General features: G+C 49.2%; 6 protein-coding genes across 6 annotated transcripts; 3 read left to right on the forward strand and 3 right to left on the reverse strand.

Moving 5' to 3' along the window:
* Positions 1-4,054: 4,054 nt before the first annotated feature.
* Positions 4,055-5,218, forward strand: SCW4 (putative family 17 glucosidase; the record flags this gene model as incomplete). The annotated part of the gene is made up of 1 exon (XM_076685653.1): positions 4,055-5,218. The coding sequence occupies one exon, from the start codon at positions 4,055-4,057 to the stop codon at positions 5,216-5,218; it is 1,164 nt and encodes a 387-aa protein (XP_076540102.1).
* Positions 5,219-5,320: 102 nt separating this feature from the next.
* Positions 5,321-5,896, reverse strand: TRVA0_027S00870 (uncharacterized protein; the record flags this gene model as incomplete). The annotated part of the gene is made up of 1 exon (XM_076685654.1): positions 5,321-5,896. One exon carries the CDS (start codon positions 5,894-5,896, stop codon positions 5,321-5,323), a length of 576 nt encoding a protein of 191 aa, XP_076540103.1.
* Positions 5,897-7,091: 1,195 nt separating this feature from the next.
* On the reverse strand, positions 7,092-9,496 carry RSC2 (chromatin structure-remodeling complex subunit Rsc2p; the record flags this gene model as incomplete). The annotated part of the gene is made up of 2 exons (XM_076685655.1): positions 7,092-9,372; positions 9,423-9,496. 2 exons carry the CDS (start codon positions 9,494-9,496, stop codon positions 7,092-7,094), a joined length of 2,355 nt encoding a protein of 784 aa, XP_076540104.1.
* A 462-nt stretch (positions 9,497-9,958) lies between these two features.
* Positions 9,959-10,915, forward strand: TRVA0_027S00914 (zinc finger CCHC domain-containing protein; the record flags this gene model as incomplete). The annotated part of the gene is made up of 1 exon (XM_076685656.1): positions 9,959-10,915. One exon carries the CDS (start codon positions 9,959-9,961, stop codon positions 10,913-10,915), a length of 957 nt encoding a protein of 318 aa, XP_076540105.1.
* Positions 10,916-11,761: 846 nt separating this feature from the next.
* On the forward strand, positions 11,762-12,577 carry TRVA0_027S00936 (SIR2 family NAD-dependent protein deacylase; the record flags this gene model as incomplete). Its single annotated transcript, XM_076685657.1, has 1 exon — positions 11,762-12,577. One exon carries the CDS (start codon positions 11,762-11,764, stop codon positions 12,575-12,577), a length of 816 nt encoding a protein of 271 aa, XP_076540106.1.
* A 975-nt stretch (positions 12,578-13,552) lies between these two features.
* On the reverse strand, positions 13,553-15,126 carry LPD1 (dihydrolipoyl dehydrogenase; the record flags this gene model as incomplete). The annotated part of the gene is made up of 2 exons (XM_076685658.1): positions 13,553-14,961; positions 15,024-15,126. The coding sequence occupies 2 exons, from the start codon at positions 15,124-15,126 to the stop codon at positions 13,553-13,555; spliced, it is 1,512 nt and encodes a 503-aa protein (XP_076540107.1).
* Between the last annotated feature and the right edge of the window lie 122 nt (positions 15,127-15,248).

A 15,248-nucleotide genomic window follows, 5' to 3' on the forward strand; every position in this document is an offset into this window, starting at 1 on the left:
GTCTGATCTTACGGGTACCAGAAAGTAACACACGATGATGGATTTCGTTACATGCACTGATCACAAAGTTCAACTGACATAATATAACTTGGGACATTACCGGTTATATAGGAAGCCATGATTAATGGCGATTATTCAGCACATTGTAGTAGTAGAACGCTAGTTCGCTGTAATAATAGAGCGCTAAGATTGAACCGTTAAGATGGCCAGAAGTTACTCCAAGTCTATGAGCCTTCTATCGAGACAGCCTTAGGAACGGGTAGCTTCTAACCGTTATTCCAATCACAATACAACTTAAGACGATTGAGAGTAACTTCACGTCTGTAGAATTAGACAACGACTTGCGACATAACTTTTCTAATAGTCTCTTGTAATTGGAGCCTCAGGTACTTCTGTATTTAGAGTAGTTCTCCTCCACCTTAGATAACGGTAGACAATGGTCTGAATCAGGATACTAGTACAATGTACGTACACTATTATCGATCCAGGAATGCATGCTCTTATTTAGCTTTATTCAGTCAAAATCAAAGATCTATTCCAATTACCTTTTTACTCAAAATTCGCTCGTCGAGAAACTACATATGCGGAACCAAAAAATTAATCAATATTACCGGCATTATGGTATTATTTTTGGCGCTGGTAATACGGTACCATATGGACCTGAACAGAGAGTAGCAAAACATGAACAATTGCGATAATCACTTCTGAACACATTAACGGGCAGAGAATGTCTATTTATTTTATGATTATGTATGGGCTGTGAACCGTTAATCAATAGCCCTATATACGGTGCAGTTTATAAGCCTTAAATTTTTAATTTGTTACAGCAGGATATTGATTCCCTGATCCAAAATCCCTAATGTAATAAGGTACAACTCAGGGACTAAATTGACATGAAAGAGTGCATTTATTGCTTAAAAGATTTTAGAGCATCCTAATTGAGTCATCTGGCCCTGGCCTAAAACCTTTACAGCTGTACTGTATCCAATTGGCGGCATTATTGCCATGATCACAAGGTACCGATACTGCATAGTTGTATCGGCCCTTAGAATACAAGCAGAACGATCTATGGAATTATGGGTGAACTTTCAAATACACCGATACACTTTCATTTTGTCTACTTCTTCCCATTCGCTTTCGGGTATAAAACGTCGTCTATGCCCTTTCAATATTTCACAAACCATTGATCAGATCAGCAAAGCTGCCATTATATTAACAATAATCCATTACGACTAAGGTTTCTTGTTGTGGCCGAGACAGAAGGCTCTGCTTATCTCACGTATCATATACATATCCCAGTAACAATCAACTCTCGTATCAGCAGTGTCCCACAGTTATAACACATTTTCATAGCCAGGATCGAGAAGTTCCAAGGAAGCAACTCAACTGAATTGTATCGGCAGTTGTTCACTAGCGGATTGGACCGCGCATGGGTCTCGATATGGGAAATGCCTGGATAAGAAACATGATCTGAACGATAGAGAACATGAGGAGCAATTAGTAGAACTACGGAAATCGTCCTATGCAGAACGCGTTAAACAAGTACCTGATCCAGGTCTTTCACAGGTGTTACTTCTGTCCATCTTCATGCGTAGCTACTCCCATATACACTAGTATGTACAACCATTTGCAATAAGAAACAAAGCATCGAACCGCGGACTCAGCTATGGCGTACCCATATGAGGGTAAGAACTCCCCTGCGCCGCATTTCCTTCTGAGAATGCCTAGCCCCTTGCTCGGAAGTTAATTACTGTAAGGGCTTAATCAACTTCTACCTACCTGTAAGAATTGACTAGGATTGTTTAAGGATCAATCGAACGCGACGTTAATTATTCATTTCATTCAGGCAATTGAAACTTCTAGTGCTTGTTGTCTAAGATATGATATTCGGGGATAGCCTAAGTCATCATACAAGCATTACCAACTCGGCGATCAATTAAATTTGAAGCATTGTGCACTCCCTATCTAAGAATTGCGGCAATTTGAGCTATATACAGGAGAACTGACGAGCTGCTAGTGCTTAAGGGCTGTGCTATCTCAACTAGTCGTGCTGTCAGAACATCCCTGGCCAGCCAAGTGAACCACCGAATCGGGAAAAGGGCTCGCCAGCGGTACGCGTCAATTAATTATCTATATTTAACAGTACTGCATGTATAAAATTAGTTCCGTAGTAGGCCGGTAGTACAACATGCAATGGACGGTGATATTAAGGGATGAGATATTATTTCCGGACTACGGGACAACAAAAAGGGGGGCCGACGTTCCGTTACACTCTCTACCTCGCCTCAGCATGTAGATCCGGCGCAACAGGGCACTGCCAGTGATATTCACTCAAAGGCGAGTCCTAATTGAGAAAGCGACATATATAGGGAGCACCACAAAAAACAAACACACATAAATCTTGCGTGAATGAAGCTTTGAAATTTACTACTAGTACTACTCATAGTGGTTATCCTGGGGGGCCAGCCCCCCAGACCCCCCTTAGCTCCGCTTCGCGGAGGGCTTGTAGAGATGGTATAATGGGGGGGTTTGGGGGGTTTCCCCCCAACTACGGGGTCTGGGGCAGAGCCCCAGTGTTGCTAGTAGAGTATTGTAAAGTTTGCTACAGCTCCGTATTCCGGGTGTACCACTTATACGCCTCTACTCCTGTTAATACTCTACTACCAGTCCCACTACCAAGTATACTTATAGTATGTGGCATAGGATTGCCCTAGTAACGTTGGTAGCATAGACCGAGTTCGGCGAGGGCCATATACATTTACCCGGACGCAACTGAAGCTGTTTGAGCAAGCATTTTGCATAGTAAATATGCAATTCCGGTGTATGCCAATGTGGCCCTCGCCCTACTACACTGCCTGTTACAACGCATGTAAGGAACGCCCGCACACGTATACGTGTCCCGCTCTGCGGGAAGAGACTCACATAATATATTAAGGTACTACAGAATGACAGTGTATATCGAAGTACGGACAATGAACTATGACCAATGTAGCTGTAGTGTTACTGTGGGGCTCGAAATCGTTCACATGGTGTCGAGAAATACCTAGGCAAAAAATATAAATTCGAGTATGACGCCTTTTGGGGTCCACTATAAAACTGTTTGAGATATGATTCATAACCGTCAAACGACGCGGAATGAACGTGATCAGCTAATAAACATACAGCAAAGTGTTCATAGATTGTATATGGTTAGCGATGAGCTGATGCTGTTTATTTACAACAACTCATGGCAAATCAATAATGCGTACATCAATAGGCCCATGACCCCCCGAGCGATTAAAACCGGCAGCTGCCCAAGATGATCCGATCTCGAGTAGGCAGATATTATCCAACGTGCATCGACCGGCTCTCTGTAGGCGTACTGCGGTACACGACTTACACCACGCGTATAGGCGAGACCAGTCTAAGACTTTCTATAACCATGCAATGCTGCCCCCCTACTGTACAATCACCAGCGCGCTGCTGTGCAATTTTTTTGCATCACATAAGAAAAAAAAAAAAGCACATGCTTGTAGAGAGGTTCCATGGGCGCGAAATATCTTCATTTTGGTCCGCCTGTTCATTCTCCAACAGCTATAGCCTCGTTTTCTATGCTCGGGATATGCCCCCTGATCGGCCCTGTCTTAGATCGCCGCTCGATTAGTGCACCTTTTAACCGAGTTGGGTTGCCCCAGAGACCAAATTAGTAGTTCATATGCTGTCGCACTGGGTGCCGCGCACCCCCGGGGCTTGCCTTCCCCCCCTAAGGGGTAACAGGTCGTCCCAATGCGGCAACACGCGACGCAGATGATGATGTAAACGACCAAACGCATTAACACCCGCATATGGACGCTCTCCCCCTATTTAAACCCCTTGAATTCCAATGCGCCTCTTTTTCGACGCAGCTATATAACTCCAATCGGGTCCATTACGCCCTGACGTTCCTTTCGTTTCCTTGCGACACTCTTTTTTTTTCGACGTTCCTTTTTAAACTAACCCATTTAGTATCTTCACGAGCTGGCCTCTGAAATACTATTCATAAACCAAAAACTAGAGCAAAAATATTCAATTAGAAATGCACACCAAGTTGTTCTCCGTCGCTGCTCTCGCGACCCTGGCTCTCGCCCAGCCACTGCAGCACCACGCCCACAACCTCAAGCGAGAGGCCGAGGCTGACCCAGCTGAGGTCGTCGTCCACGTCACCCGTCACCTGACCAAGTACGTGACTGCTGGTGAAGCTGCCGCCGCTGCTACCCCTGTTGCGGCTGCTCTTAACCAGGCCGCCGCCGTCGTCTCGGTCGCCAACAGCCCGGCCTCGTCCCCAGCTGCTCAGGTCAGCTCTTCTCCGGCCCCGGCTGCTACTGGCTCTTCCGCTGCCGCCCAGGCGCCAGCTTCTACCCTGAAGACTTCGGCCGCTGCTGCGTCTTCTACTGGTTCTTCTTCTTCCTCTTCTTCCTCCAGCTCGCAGGCCTCTGCCAACGGTATCTCCTACTCTCCATACTTGAACAATGGTGGATGCAAGTCGCAGTCCGAGGTTGCCTCCGACCTTGCCCAGCTCACTGACTACAACGTCGTTCGAATCTACGGTACCGACTGCAACCAGGTCGCTAACGTTCTGTCTGCTCTCGGTGACAACCAGAAGGCGTTTGTTGGCATCTTTGACATGGGTTCCATCCCACAGGAGCTTGCTACCATCCAGTCGGCTATTGAGTCCAATGGCAAGGGCTGGGACGTTATCCACACCATTTCCATTGGTAACGAGCTTGTCAACGGTGGCCAGGCCACTGTCGACCAGGTTGTGAGCTACACCAACCAGGCCCGAGGCATTCTCAAGGGCTACGGCTACACTGGTCCAGTCGTTGCTGTCGACACCTTCATTGCCATCATTGAGAACCCAGGTCTCTGTGCTGCCTCTGACTACATTGCTTGCAACGCTCACGCTTACTTCGACGGTACCGTCACTGCCAGTCAGGCTGGTGACTGGGCTCTGGAGCAGATCCAGCGAGTTTGGGAAGCTTGCAACGGTGAGAAGTCTGTTCTTATCTCCGAGTCTGGCTGGCCATCCCAGGGTGACACCAACGGCGTTGCTGTTCCAAGCCCGGCTAACCTCAAGACTGCCATCAGCTCTCTCCAGCAGAAGATTGGCAACGATGTTATTCTCTTCTCTGCCTTCAACGACCTGTGGAAGGCTCCAGGCTACCTCAATGTTGAGCAGTACTGGGGTATCCTTGACGTCTAAGTTTTTTTAGAATTCAATGATATTTTGATTCATCTTTTTATCCATCCGTTACGCGTAGATTTTGACCGAAAAATTAAATCACACGTCGTAGACAGGTCTGTTTCATCGTGGTGGATTACCGAGCTTTTGGATAAGCCTCGAAGGGGTAACCGTTCGGACTTTTCGGATCGTAAAGGCCATTATTGAAATCTGGAAAGTTCTAATGGTATCTTGGAGGTTCAACCACAGGCTTTTTCCACTTTGAGGTGCTAACTTCTTTATAAGCCGAACGGAGAAGTTCAGCGAATGAATACAGCTTTCATATCTCTTACCTTTAAAGTTACTCCGTAATATCAGTTTCACCTTTCTGGACGCTGGAGAATTAATTGCTTCAGTCGGCTCCGATAATGACTTCTTTGCCTCAGCATTGTCGAAATTGCTAGTGTTTAGTTCACTAGGGGGGTACGTTTTCAACCTCAGAGACGGTAACATCTGTAGCCGGGTAAAACTGTCGTTTTTTCCCACGAGGCTGTTCTTCATCTCTGCTCTTTTACTGGTTCCGTCTTTCAATGGCTCCTCCGAGTTATCAGCCTTTTCACTTTTCGCTGTATCAATCATCTTTTTGTTCCTGTCCCTCAGTTTCTCACTGCATCTCTCAAGTGTGGTCAAACTGGCACATATTCCCATATGATTTAGCATCTTTAGCTCCCTGTCTTTTAGTCCACAATCACAAAGATACAATCCAAGCAACTTCTGAATAGTATCGTTCCGCTAATTTCTCAAGAAACCCATACCGGCCATCACCAAGCGAATATCGGAATATTACGAACCAATTCTCTATTGTCGACGTTCGATTTGAATAAAACGGTGTCTTCGAATGGGACGGCGACATTGAATAGGTCGACGATTTGGGATGGGACGGCAACTTTGAATGGGATGCTGACAGTGCGGAACTGGCTGTTTTATGTTCCTCATCGGAGGCAGATGCAGAGCGATATCCAGTGAAGCCTTCATCAGGCGGTGAGGTACTACGACCATTTTTCAGCTCAGTGTCTTCCTCAGCAATAAGCACCCTTTTTTAAATAGCGATGCACATGCGTAAGTCCCCTGGAAAGTGAATTATAGGAAGCTCCAGTTAGTGTTCCAGAATCGAACAATCTTGATGTCCTGTCCCTTGGTGAATTGATCCTTTTTGGTATTGTCTACAACGCCTCTTGCGCCGTAGAGAGCGCAGATACGATTGCCATATGCGAATTGATATCAGCCGCTGCCTTTTCAATGTCTATCAGTTTCAGCATATCCGTTTCGGCCGCGATGTCCAACTCATCGTAATTGGATTCCTTAAAGTGCTTTGAGTTCTTTATCGTGCTGAATTCGTCCTAAATCAGACTTCCTATACATCAGCATCTTTCAGCAGCTCAATTAAAAGATCTTCCTTATACTCTGGCTTACCATACAGCTTGTTTGCAGAACCTGGCTCAAGCAAATCCTTATTGCAGCTCTTCCACCTCGTCTCTCAAGCCTACCCATACCAATTTCGTAAACAACGTCTGAAAGGTCTACCCTTGCCACCTCGAATTAGGTTAGGAAGTCACGTGAAGTAAGCCGCGTGCGGCTCGATGTACTATTCTCCTCCAACTGTACCACTGGGGGCCAGCCCCCAGACCCCCGTAGCTCGGCTTCGCCGAGGAATGGCAGATGGAGATTGGAGCCCCACGAACATTCTATAGCTTCAATTGAAGTTAACCCCTAGTCGATCCTCCTTTGCTGAAGCTATGATATCTCCGAGATTTGGGGAATCCCGTGAGTGTGAATATATTGTTGATGCTTTCCCATCGTTCAACTAAGGAAATGTAGTTAAGCATAGTTCAATTAAGGATTAATAAATATGTAGTTAAGTAAGCTTGGCCTTCTTCCAAGCCATGTACTTGGCACTGTGCCCCAGGACAGTCGTGCCTTTCCTCTTTCGCGTTTCGGGCTCGTTGTCGCTCTCAAAGAACTCAACATTGACCCGCTGGTCGTCAAGCACCCTTCGCGACCCCACGTAGAGCGGAGGCACCGTAAACCACGCCGTCTTGCCAATCGACCGCAGCGTGCTCCCGACGACCTTTGGATACAAGAACTTGCGTGTCTTGCTCGACAGCTGAATCTCAACGTTGTCCGGCAAAGCATACACGCTCGGGATCGTCGAGGATGGTACATGGTACCCGTAGTTGACGCTCGGCGCCGCAGGCAGCGGACTGGCCCCGTAGCCAGGCGCATACTTGGCCGCCAGCTGCGCAGGAGATGCCATTGCAGCCGCAGCAGCCGCGGATCCGCCCATGTAGTACGGGTGGTTCGAACCGTAACGCGAGTTGTATGGCGTTCCCGCCGCCGCAGGGTTTGCGGCTGGGCTGGCGTAGGGCACGCTCTGCTGGCGCGTGCTGACCGAAGCCCGCCGCATGTTGGGCTGCCGCGGCGTCGGCTCCGCCGACATGTCGTTGGGGTCCGCGTACTCGCTCGGGTGCTCAATGACTTCGTTTGGCTGCGGCGCCCGCTTGTACACTGCGCCAATGACCGGCGGAGCATTGGGGTCGCCCATCTTGGGCTCCGGAATCGGATCGTCCTCGCTGGCGTCCTCCGGAAGCAAATGCCGGATGGGCGAATAGACGCGCCGCAGGGCACGCGGCTTATCAAAGTAGTCCATCGGGTAATCGGTAGACCGCACCTCGTCGGGGATACACGCCTTCCAGGTTCTGATCTTGTTGAAAGCCTTCTCGTTCTCGTTGTACCGGCTCTCGCAGCAGTACACGGCACGGTCGCCAATTCCCGTAGGCCGCCCTCGCTGGTACTTGGTGAAGAACATCACAAAGCACTTCTCGAGGATCTGATCCACCAGATGGTCTCGGTACTGGCCTGACTTGACGACTTCGTTCTCGTAGAACAGCTTATCGTATCGGTGCACCGTCTGCTCAGGACGGTAGTACCAGCACACGTTGATCCACTTCTGGTTGTCGGCAGCGCGCCAGATTCGGAAGATCTGGCCAATGATGGGCTTGGCCGGGTCGTTAATGTTGGCAATGTGCACCCAGTCGCCCACTTTGTATACCTCACCGCGATGTTCCACCTGGTCGAGTGGCAGTCGCGACGTCTTGGCGTTGGAAGCCGTGTCCTGGTAAACACTGTCGGGCTTCTTGAGTTCCTCCTCAGCCAGCAACCTCATGGTGTTTTCCAGCGTGTTCGCATCATTATACAATGGTGAGCCTTCCTGGTTGAACTGGCGCGCATTGTTGAACATGATTGTCATATCGTTGAGATACATCTCAACCGTAACGTACTTTCGCCGCTTGATGTTCTTCCGGATCTGGTCGAGCGCAATGGGGTTGGCAATCTGCTGATAGTACTCTGGGTACGTCTTGGGGTCCGGCAGCTTCTCAAACTCGAGGTATAGTGGTCGCCCGCTGCGATCGCGCTCCTTTCTCAAGCCTCGCATGATCGCCTTGATTCGGTGCTCGTGGGGCTTGTCTACGGTCGGAGGACGCCCCCGCTTCCTCCGCTTCTCCTCTACGACTACGTGCCTCTTCTGCTGCTCTTCAACTTCCTCCACCTGCTGCTGTTGCTTCTTGAGAGTAGCCGCACGCCTCGGACGGCCCCTTCGCTTACGCCCTCCTCCGTAGCTCTCGTCCTCAAAATCATCCTCCTCTTCTTCTTCCTCGCCTTCCTCATCCTGGTGGTACTCTTCAGCGATCTCTTCTTCGTTCTTCTTTGGAGTGCCCGCCACCTGGACGGTGCGGAAGCTCGCGTACTTCTCTTGGAGAACCTTGAGATGCTGTTGGCTCGCCTCAATGGCAGCCGCAAGCGGGTCCTCGCCACCAATATCCTCCGGAAGCGGGCCAAGGTACGGATACTCCAGCTCCTTATCGCTGTATTTGCCCTCCTGCTTCAGCCGGTCAATGTTCTGGCGCAGGTAGTCGTCGAGGATAACTGCGTAATTGTAGATGGCGGACCCTTTTTCGTTGAACAGACGCGCATTATACGTGATCTGAGCCACGTCTGTAATAAAATCCGTAATGTTCGTGTACTTGAGCATGTATTTCTGGATCTTATTCAGTGACACGGGCCGCTTGATGAGCTTGTAGTACTCGGTCAGCTTCCGCGGCGGAAGCGTGTGGAAAACGACCGAGATGTCCTCGCCCCTTTGTTCTGGTTAGCCAATCATCCCTTCTACATTACAATAATAACTTACTCCGAGTCTTTCAGCTCGTAAATGCCTTCGAAGATGGGCCGAATCGTCTTCACCAACTCTGTCTCCTCCGCCATTTTCCGTCTTGTCGCGTTCGCCAACTGATAAATTCACGTTTTGTCGTTTTATTTTTCGTCCTCCCACCGCGCCTGCGCGCGCGCACTCAAAGCCGCACGGCGCCACCTGCGGCTCACCTTCTGAGACATAGTTGTGCGGCTCGAGCTCCCGAGGTGGGGGTTATACACTCTAGGGAGGTGAACGGATTATTCGAGGGCCAGCCCTCGAGCTCCCGTAGCTCCGCTTCGCGGAGGTTTTCTGGTTAACCCTCCGCGCCAGCAGAGCCCCAGGGGGGTTTGGGGGAGGCTGGTCCCCTCTAGGAAGGAGAACGGATTATTCGAGGGTCAGTCCTCGAGCTCCCGTATCTCGCCTCCGCCGAGATGCAGGCGTTGTGATGTTGATAAAAAAGGGCATTACCGGTATATTTACCGGTTAGTGTAACTATGGTACGTGGTTTATAATCCGGTTGCCTTCTCCACATCATGCTTCGAGAACCGGTTCGCTTGCCAATAGATATTTTAGAAATTATATTTGAATACGTCGACGTCAATATATCCAATTTGCTGCCGGTTTGCTGGACTTTCCGGGATGTTGGAAAAGCTCTGACGTGGAAGCGAACTCAAGCGGAGTTGAAGACGCATGGATGGACATCTGCTTTGATCCACGGGAACGACCTGGGCGAAAATTACTTTCTTCGTCATGACATCGATTGGATTGACTTCAGTACTGCACTTGAGCGTCGGTGCGCGGTCGTTCACCCCAAGTTCGTGGATTACTACCAAGGCAAACCTACGGACTTGGATGCCGCTACGAAGTACACACTGGACAACTATTTTGCAATTCTTCTCGACATCAACTCCAGTTTTAGTCCCGGTAATGTCGCTGCTCCGGATAACTTTCTCAAGTTGAAGGAGAGGGTTTGTCCGGACAACGTGTTCAACATCTATTCTTCTCTGAAGAAGCTTGTATGCAACGACTATGGAACCTTAGGTGAAATGCTTGCTGGATGGAAAAAGGTACATAGGCTTGTCGAATTCTATGGTATGAAGGCGGAACCATTTACGACAATGTTTATGCTCCTGTGGATGGAGAACGTATGCAATTGCGATAAACAGGTGGGAAAGTATTTTGAGTACGCGTACCGACATAATCTTGACGAGTTTCGCCTATCTGACGTGGAGGACTGTCTTCGTTTCGAATTGGATACTCCTGTCCGTAACTATTTGATTGACCGAAAGAAAGATGAAATGGGCTCTCGCACCTCATTTCAGAAGCGAAATTTGAGTGACCGACAAGGGGATTATAACCGAAGAAAGCGACGGAACGTTGTGTGTCACAGATGCAATATACCGGGGCATATTGCAAGAGAATGCCGAACCAGGCTCCCAGACCCAGTGGAGGACAGCTTAAAGACCACTAAAGAATACCGGTACTTATAGAGCGACGTTCTACTGAGAATGAGTGCGCAATTATGGATGAACTCGAAGTGATATTGAAAAGCTACAGAAGTTGACTGTGATTAGCTCTTCTGTGGAATACCTGAGGCCACTTAGTGATTGTTTACCTTTAATTACTACGACTGTATATTGGTGAACCCCGGCTGTCCAGACAATTGCGAATTTTTGAAGTACCCAGGGTATAAGATTGCAAGTGAATGCTGTTGCGAAGTTGATTTGGAGTTGTTTTCTAGTCCAGCACCAGAAGATTAAATTTGTCCTTTAGAGCCGAACCTGCCGTTGGTGGCCATCTTCAAGGAATTGGGCCATTTTAATCTAGTTATTCGTAAGCAACATACAGTAAAGGATTCTAACAGTTGTCGAAGGAGAACCATTCCATATCATGCTACAGAAAAGACCTCACTCCAGCATTGCATTGCTTATATGTTAATTCATAAATCAAAAGTTGATGAGGAGCGTTCATGGGGGGACCAGTCCCCCCAAACCCCCCTGGGGCTCCGCTTCGCGGAGATAACGAGTTGTAACGGGGATCGAGTTTGTTACGCCGTTACAAGATCATGGTGGCCTCCCAACTGAAGCACCCGTAACGGGAAAGTTCAGTGCTGTAACGAGGTTTAGTTGGGAGTTTGTTACGCTGTAACAAAAAAAGATCTTCCACGAAGCAGTACCACCAATAGATGCCTGGCGGGCTGCATGGTTGATGCGGCGGCGGGTTCGCTGTGGGTGGTTGGGAGGAGCCGCGCGCCGCACATCACCAGAAAGTGAAAAGCACCACTTACGGTCGGAGCGAAATCGCAAGCGAAGAAGGAAAAAAAGGCCTCTGGAGTTATGATGTCGTCAGATATGAAGTCATTCCAGGGCCACCTGATCCAGGCTAGGCGGATCCTGGCGTTGGTTGGGGCGGGACTTTCTGCATCGTCGGGGATCCCGACCTATCGAGGCAGCGGGGGCCTCTGGAACGAGTATGACGCGAGCGAGCTAGCTACGGTGGACGCATTTCAGACTGATCCGGCGCTAGTATGGCAATTCTACGCTTCGCGCCGGGCTGTGGCGTTAAAAGCCAAGCCAAATAAGGGACATCGGGCTCTGGCGAAGCTGGCGCACATCCGTAACGAGAACCAATTCATCACTCTGACTCAGAATGTGGACGGCCTGTCTACGCGGGCGAATCACCCGAGCAAGTCGCTGTTGCATCTCCATGGAGACCTGTTTACGGTCAAGTGCACGTCGTTTGACTGCAATTACAAAGCTACAAATTTTGACAATCCAATTGTTCCGGCACTTGCGCACTGCGATGGATCGGGCATGATCAAGTCAATTCCCATAGAAGAGCTACCGCTATGCCCCAATTGTCACAATTTATTGCGTCCGGGAGTCGTGTGGTATGGTGAGACTCTTCCTCTGGCGGCGGTGGATAAAGCGGACCGGTTTGTGACCTCAAACGAGGTGGATATAATTCTAGTCATCGGGACTTCGGCTGCGGTGTGGCCTGCGGCGGGGTATATAGAGCAGGTCACTGCGCGGGGAGGGCGGGTAGCTGTGTTTAATATTGAGAACAGTTACGAGCAGGCGGACTGGGTGTTCTTGGGGGATGCTGCGGAGACGTTACCAGAGGCGTTGGCCCCGCTGATAGGGCGCTACTAACATTTTGATGACCTTTCATAATTAATGATTGATGATAACATAATTGACGATATTAAAATTCTATATGAACAATTATAGGTAGCTGAAAAGCGACCGAAACTACTGTCCAGCTTTTGAATAAGCGACCGTTCATCGATTCGAAAAAGCGATTGTGTATCTGCTGACCAACTTTCGGATTAGAATAATCAGTATGAGTTTTCCTCAACATACTGAACGGTTTACTTAGATATCTAACTCATGGGGCTATTTACGATTGATCAGCACCTCAAGTCACACCGTTTCCGTTCTACCAACAAGGTATAGGATAGTATCACAGAATACTACTGGAGGTCATATACGCCAAGGCAATATGCTTCGGTACAACGGATCAGTTCTATAAGTTATATTGTGTCACCTCTGAGGACAGTTTACAGACATGTTGGGCAAGGGGAATTTCACTGATGAATGTCTGGTGTAATGGCATTCGAGTTACCAAAGGGTCAATAGTAATGAGGGTTAGCTTAACATCGAAGATAATAAAAAAGTACTCATTAAGATCAAGTAACAATGAGATAATATATGCTCTGTTAGGATGAGGCGGCTGGATGGATAGGAAATGGGATGAGAGGGATGAATGAGATGAGGATTGAAGGCGAATGATGAAGGAGACCGGATGAGACGGAATGACTAATTGGATACTGGGTAGACAAGACGAATGAGCGATGAACTAAACTAAGGGAATAGAGGAGATAAAATGGTGGACCCGTATAAGGAGCTGACTAAATATCTCAATTTAACAACCTTCAGGCAGATCTAATTGTAACGGGCTATAGGCATTACTATTGCTAAATTGGTACTGGTGTGTCGGTGGATATGACCGGGGGTTTGGGGGCAGAGCCCCCAACTACGGGAGCTCGAGGGCTGGCCCTCGAAGAAGCTGAAGGGACTATAATAATTATTTTTATCCTCAATTATCTACATTATATATATGGTGTATTACATGTGGATTGGCTTGTCGTAAGCGGCCATGGCGGCCTCCTTGAACGCCTCCGAAAGAGTTGGGTGGGCGTGGCAGGTTCGGGCAATATCCTCGCTAGAGGCGCCGTACTCAATGGCCAGAACGGCCTCCGCGATCATCTCGCCAGCATTTGGACCGACAATGTGGACACCGAGCACTCGGTCGGTCTCCTTGTCGGAGAGGAACTTGACGAGACCCTCAGTGTCGAGGTTGGTCTTGGCTCGCGAGTTGGCGAGGAAGGGGAACTTGCCAATGTTGTACTTGATGCCAGCAGCCTTGAGCTGCTCCTCGGTCTGACCGACCCAAGCGACCTCTGGGTGGGTGTACATGACGGATGGGATACCGCCGTAGTTAACGTGGCCATGGCCGCTCTTGATGTACTCAACAGCGGCAATACCCTCCTCTTCGGCCTTGTGGGCCAGCATAGCGCCGAAAGTCACGTCGCCAATGACTCGAATGTGAGGGTGCTTAGTTCGGTACTCCTGGTCGATAACAAGTCGACCTCGCTCGTCGACATCGAGACCAACCTTCTCGAGATTCAGACCCTTAGTGTATGGTCGTCGGCCAACAGCCACAAGAAGAACATCAGCCTCGAGCTCTTCCTTCTTGCCGTTCTTGGCGTTTTCAATCTCAATCTTGACGACATCGCCATTAACAGCACCAGTAAGCACCTTGTGGCCCGTCTTGAACTTGAGACCCTGCTTCTTGAGCGTCTTCTCGGTGAGCTTGGAGATCTCGGCGTCCATACCAGCACCACCAATGCTTGGAAGGTACTCGATAACGGTCACCTCCGAGCCCAATCGGGACCATACGGAACCCATTTCAAGGCCAATGATACCACCACCAATGATAGCAAGTCGCTTAGGAACCTCTCGGAGCTCCAGACAACCAGTAGAAGTGACAATCTTCTTCTCATCGACCTCAATGCCCGGGAATGGAGTTGGTTCCGAACCGGTAGCGATGATGATGTTCTTAGCCTTGAGAACGGCATCCTTGCCACCCTCAATAGCGTCTACCTTGATCTCGTGCTCGTTAATGAAAGAACCGGTACCCTTGAAGTAGTCGACCTTGTTCTTCTTGAACAGGCCCTCAATTCCCTTGGTAAGGCCAGTGACAGCGTCCTCCTTGGCCTTCTGGAACTGGTCCATGTTCACCTTAACATCACCGACCTCAATGCCTCGGTTCTTGGTGTCGTGCTGGATCTGGTGGTACAAGTGCGAGTTGTTGAGCATCGCCTTGGACGGGATGCATCCAACGTTGAGGCAGGTGCCTCCGAGGGACCCCCGCTTCTCTACGCAAGCAGTCTTGAGACCCAACTGAGCCGCCTTAATAGCGGCAACGTAACCACCTGGGCCACCGCCAATGACGACGACATCGTGCTCGGTAGCTGCTCCAATTTTAGTTAGTAAATGACCAAATTTTTCCGGCTGACTAATGATACAAACTTACCCTCAGTGGCCATGCCTCGTCGGGCCAGAGCCCATCCGGCGGTTCGAAGAGTCGCCTTCTGGGCGACCTTCAATGAAGTCTTTGGTGCCAAAAGTTTCAGCATTGTGTGTGGATTGTATGATTTGGGGTGAGAAAAAGGTCCGGTTTGAAGGTTTGAAAAGGCGGGTCCGCGCCCTTTTGCTGGTCTTAAATATACTCCGTGTACTCCAGCCAATAACCGGGCTG

This window comes from Trichomonascus vanleenenianus (assembly GCF_965637985.1).
Source record: "Trichomonascus vanleenenianus strain CLIB 3782 genome assembly, contig: TRVA0_027S, whole genome shotgun sequence".
NCBI lineage: Eukaryota > Fungi > Ascomycota > Dipodascomycetes > Dipodascales > Trichomonascaceae > Blastobotrys > Blastobotrys vanleenenianus.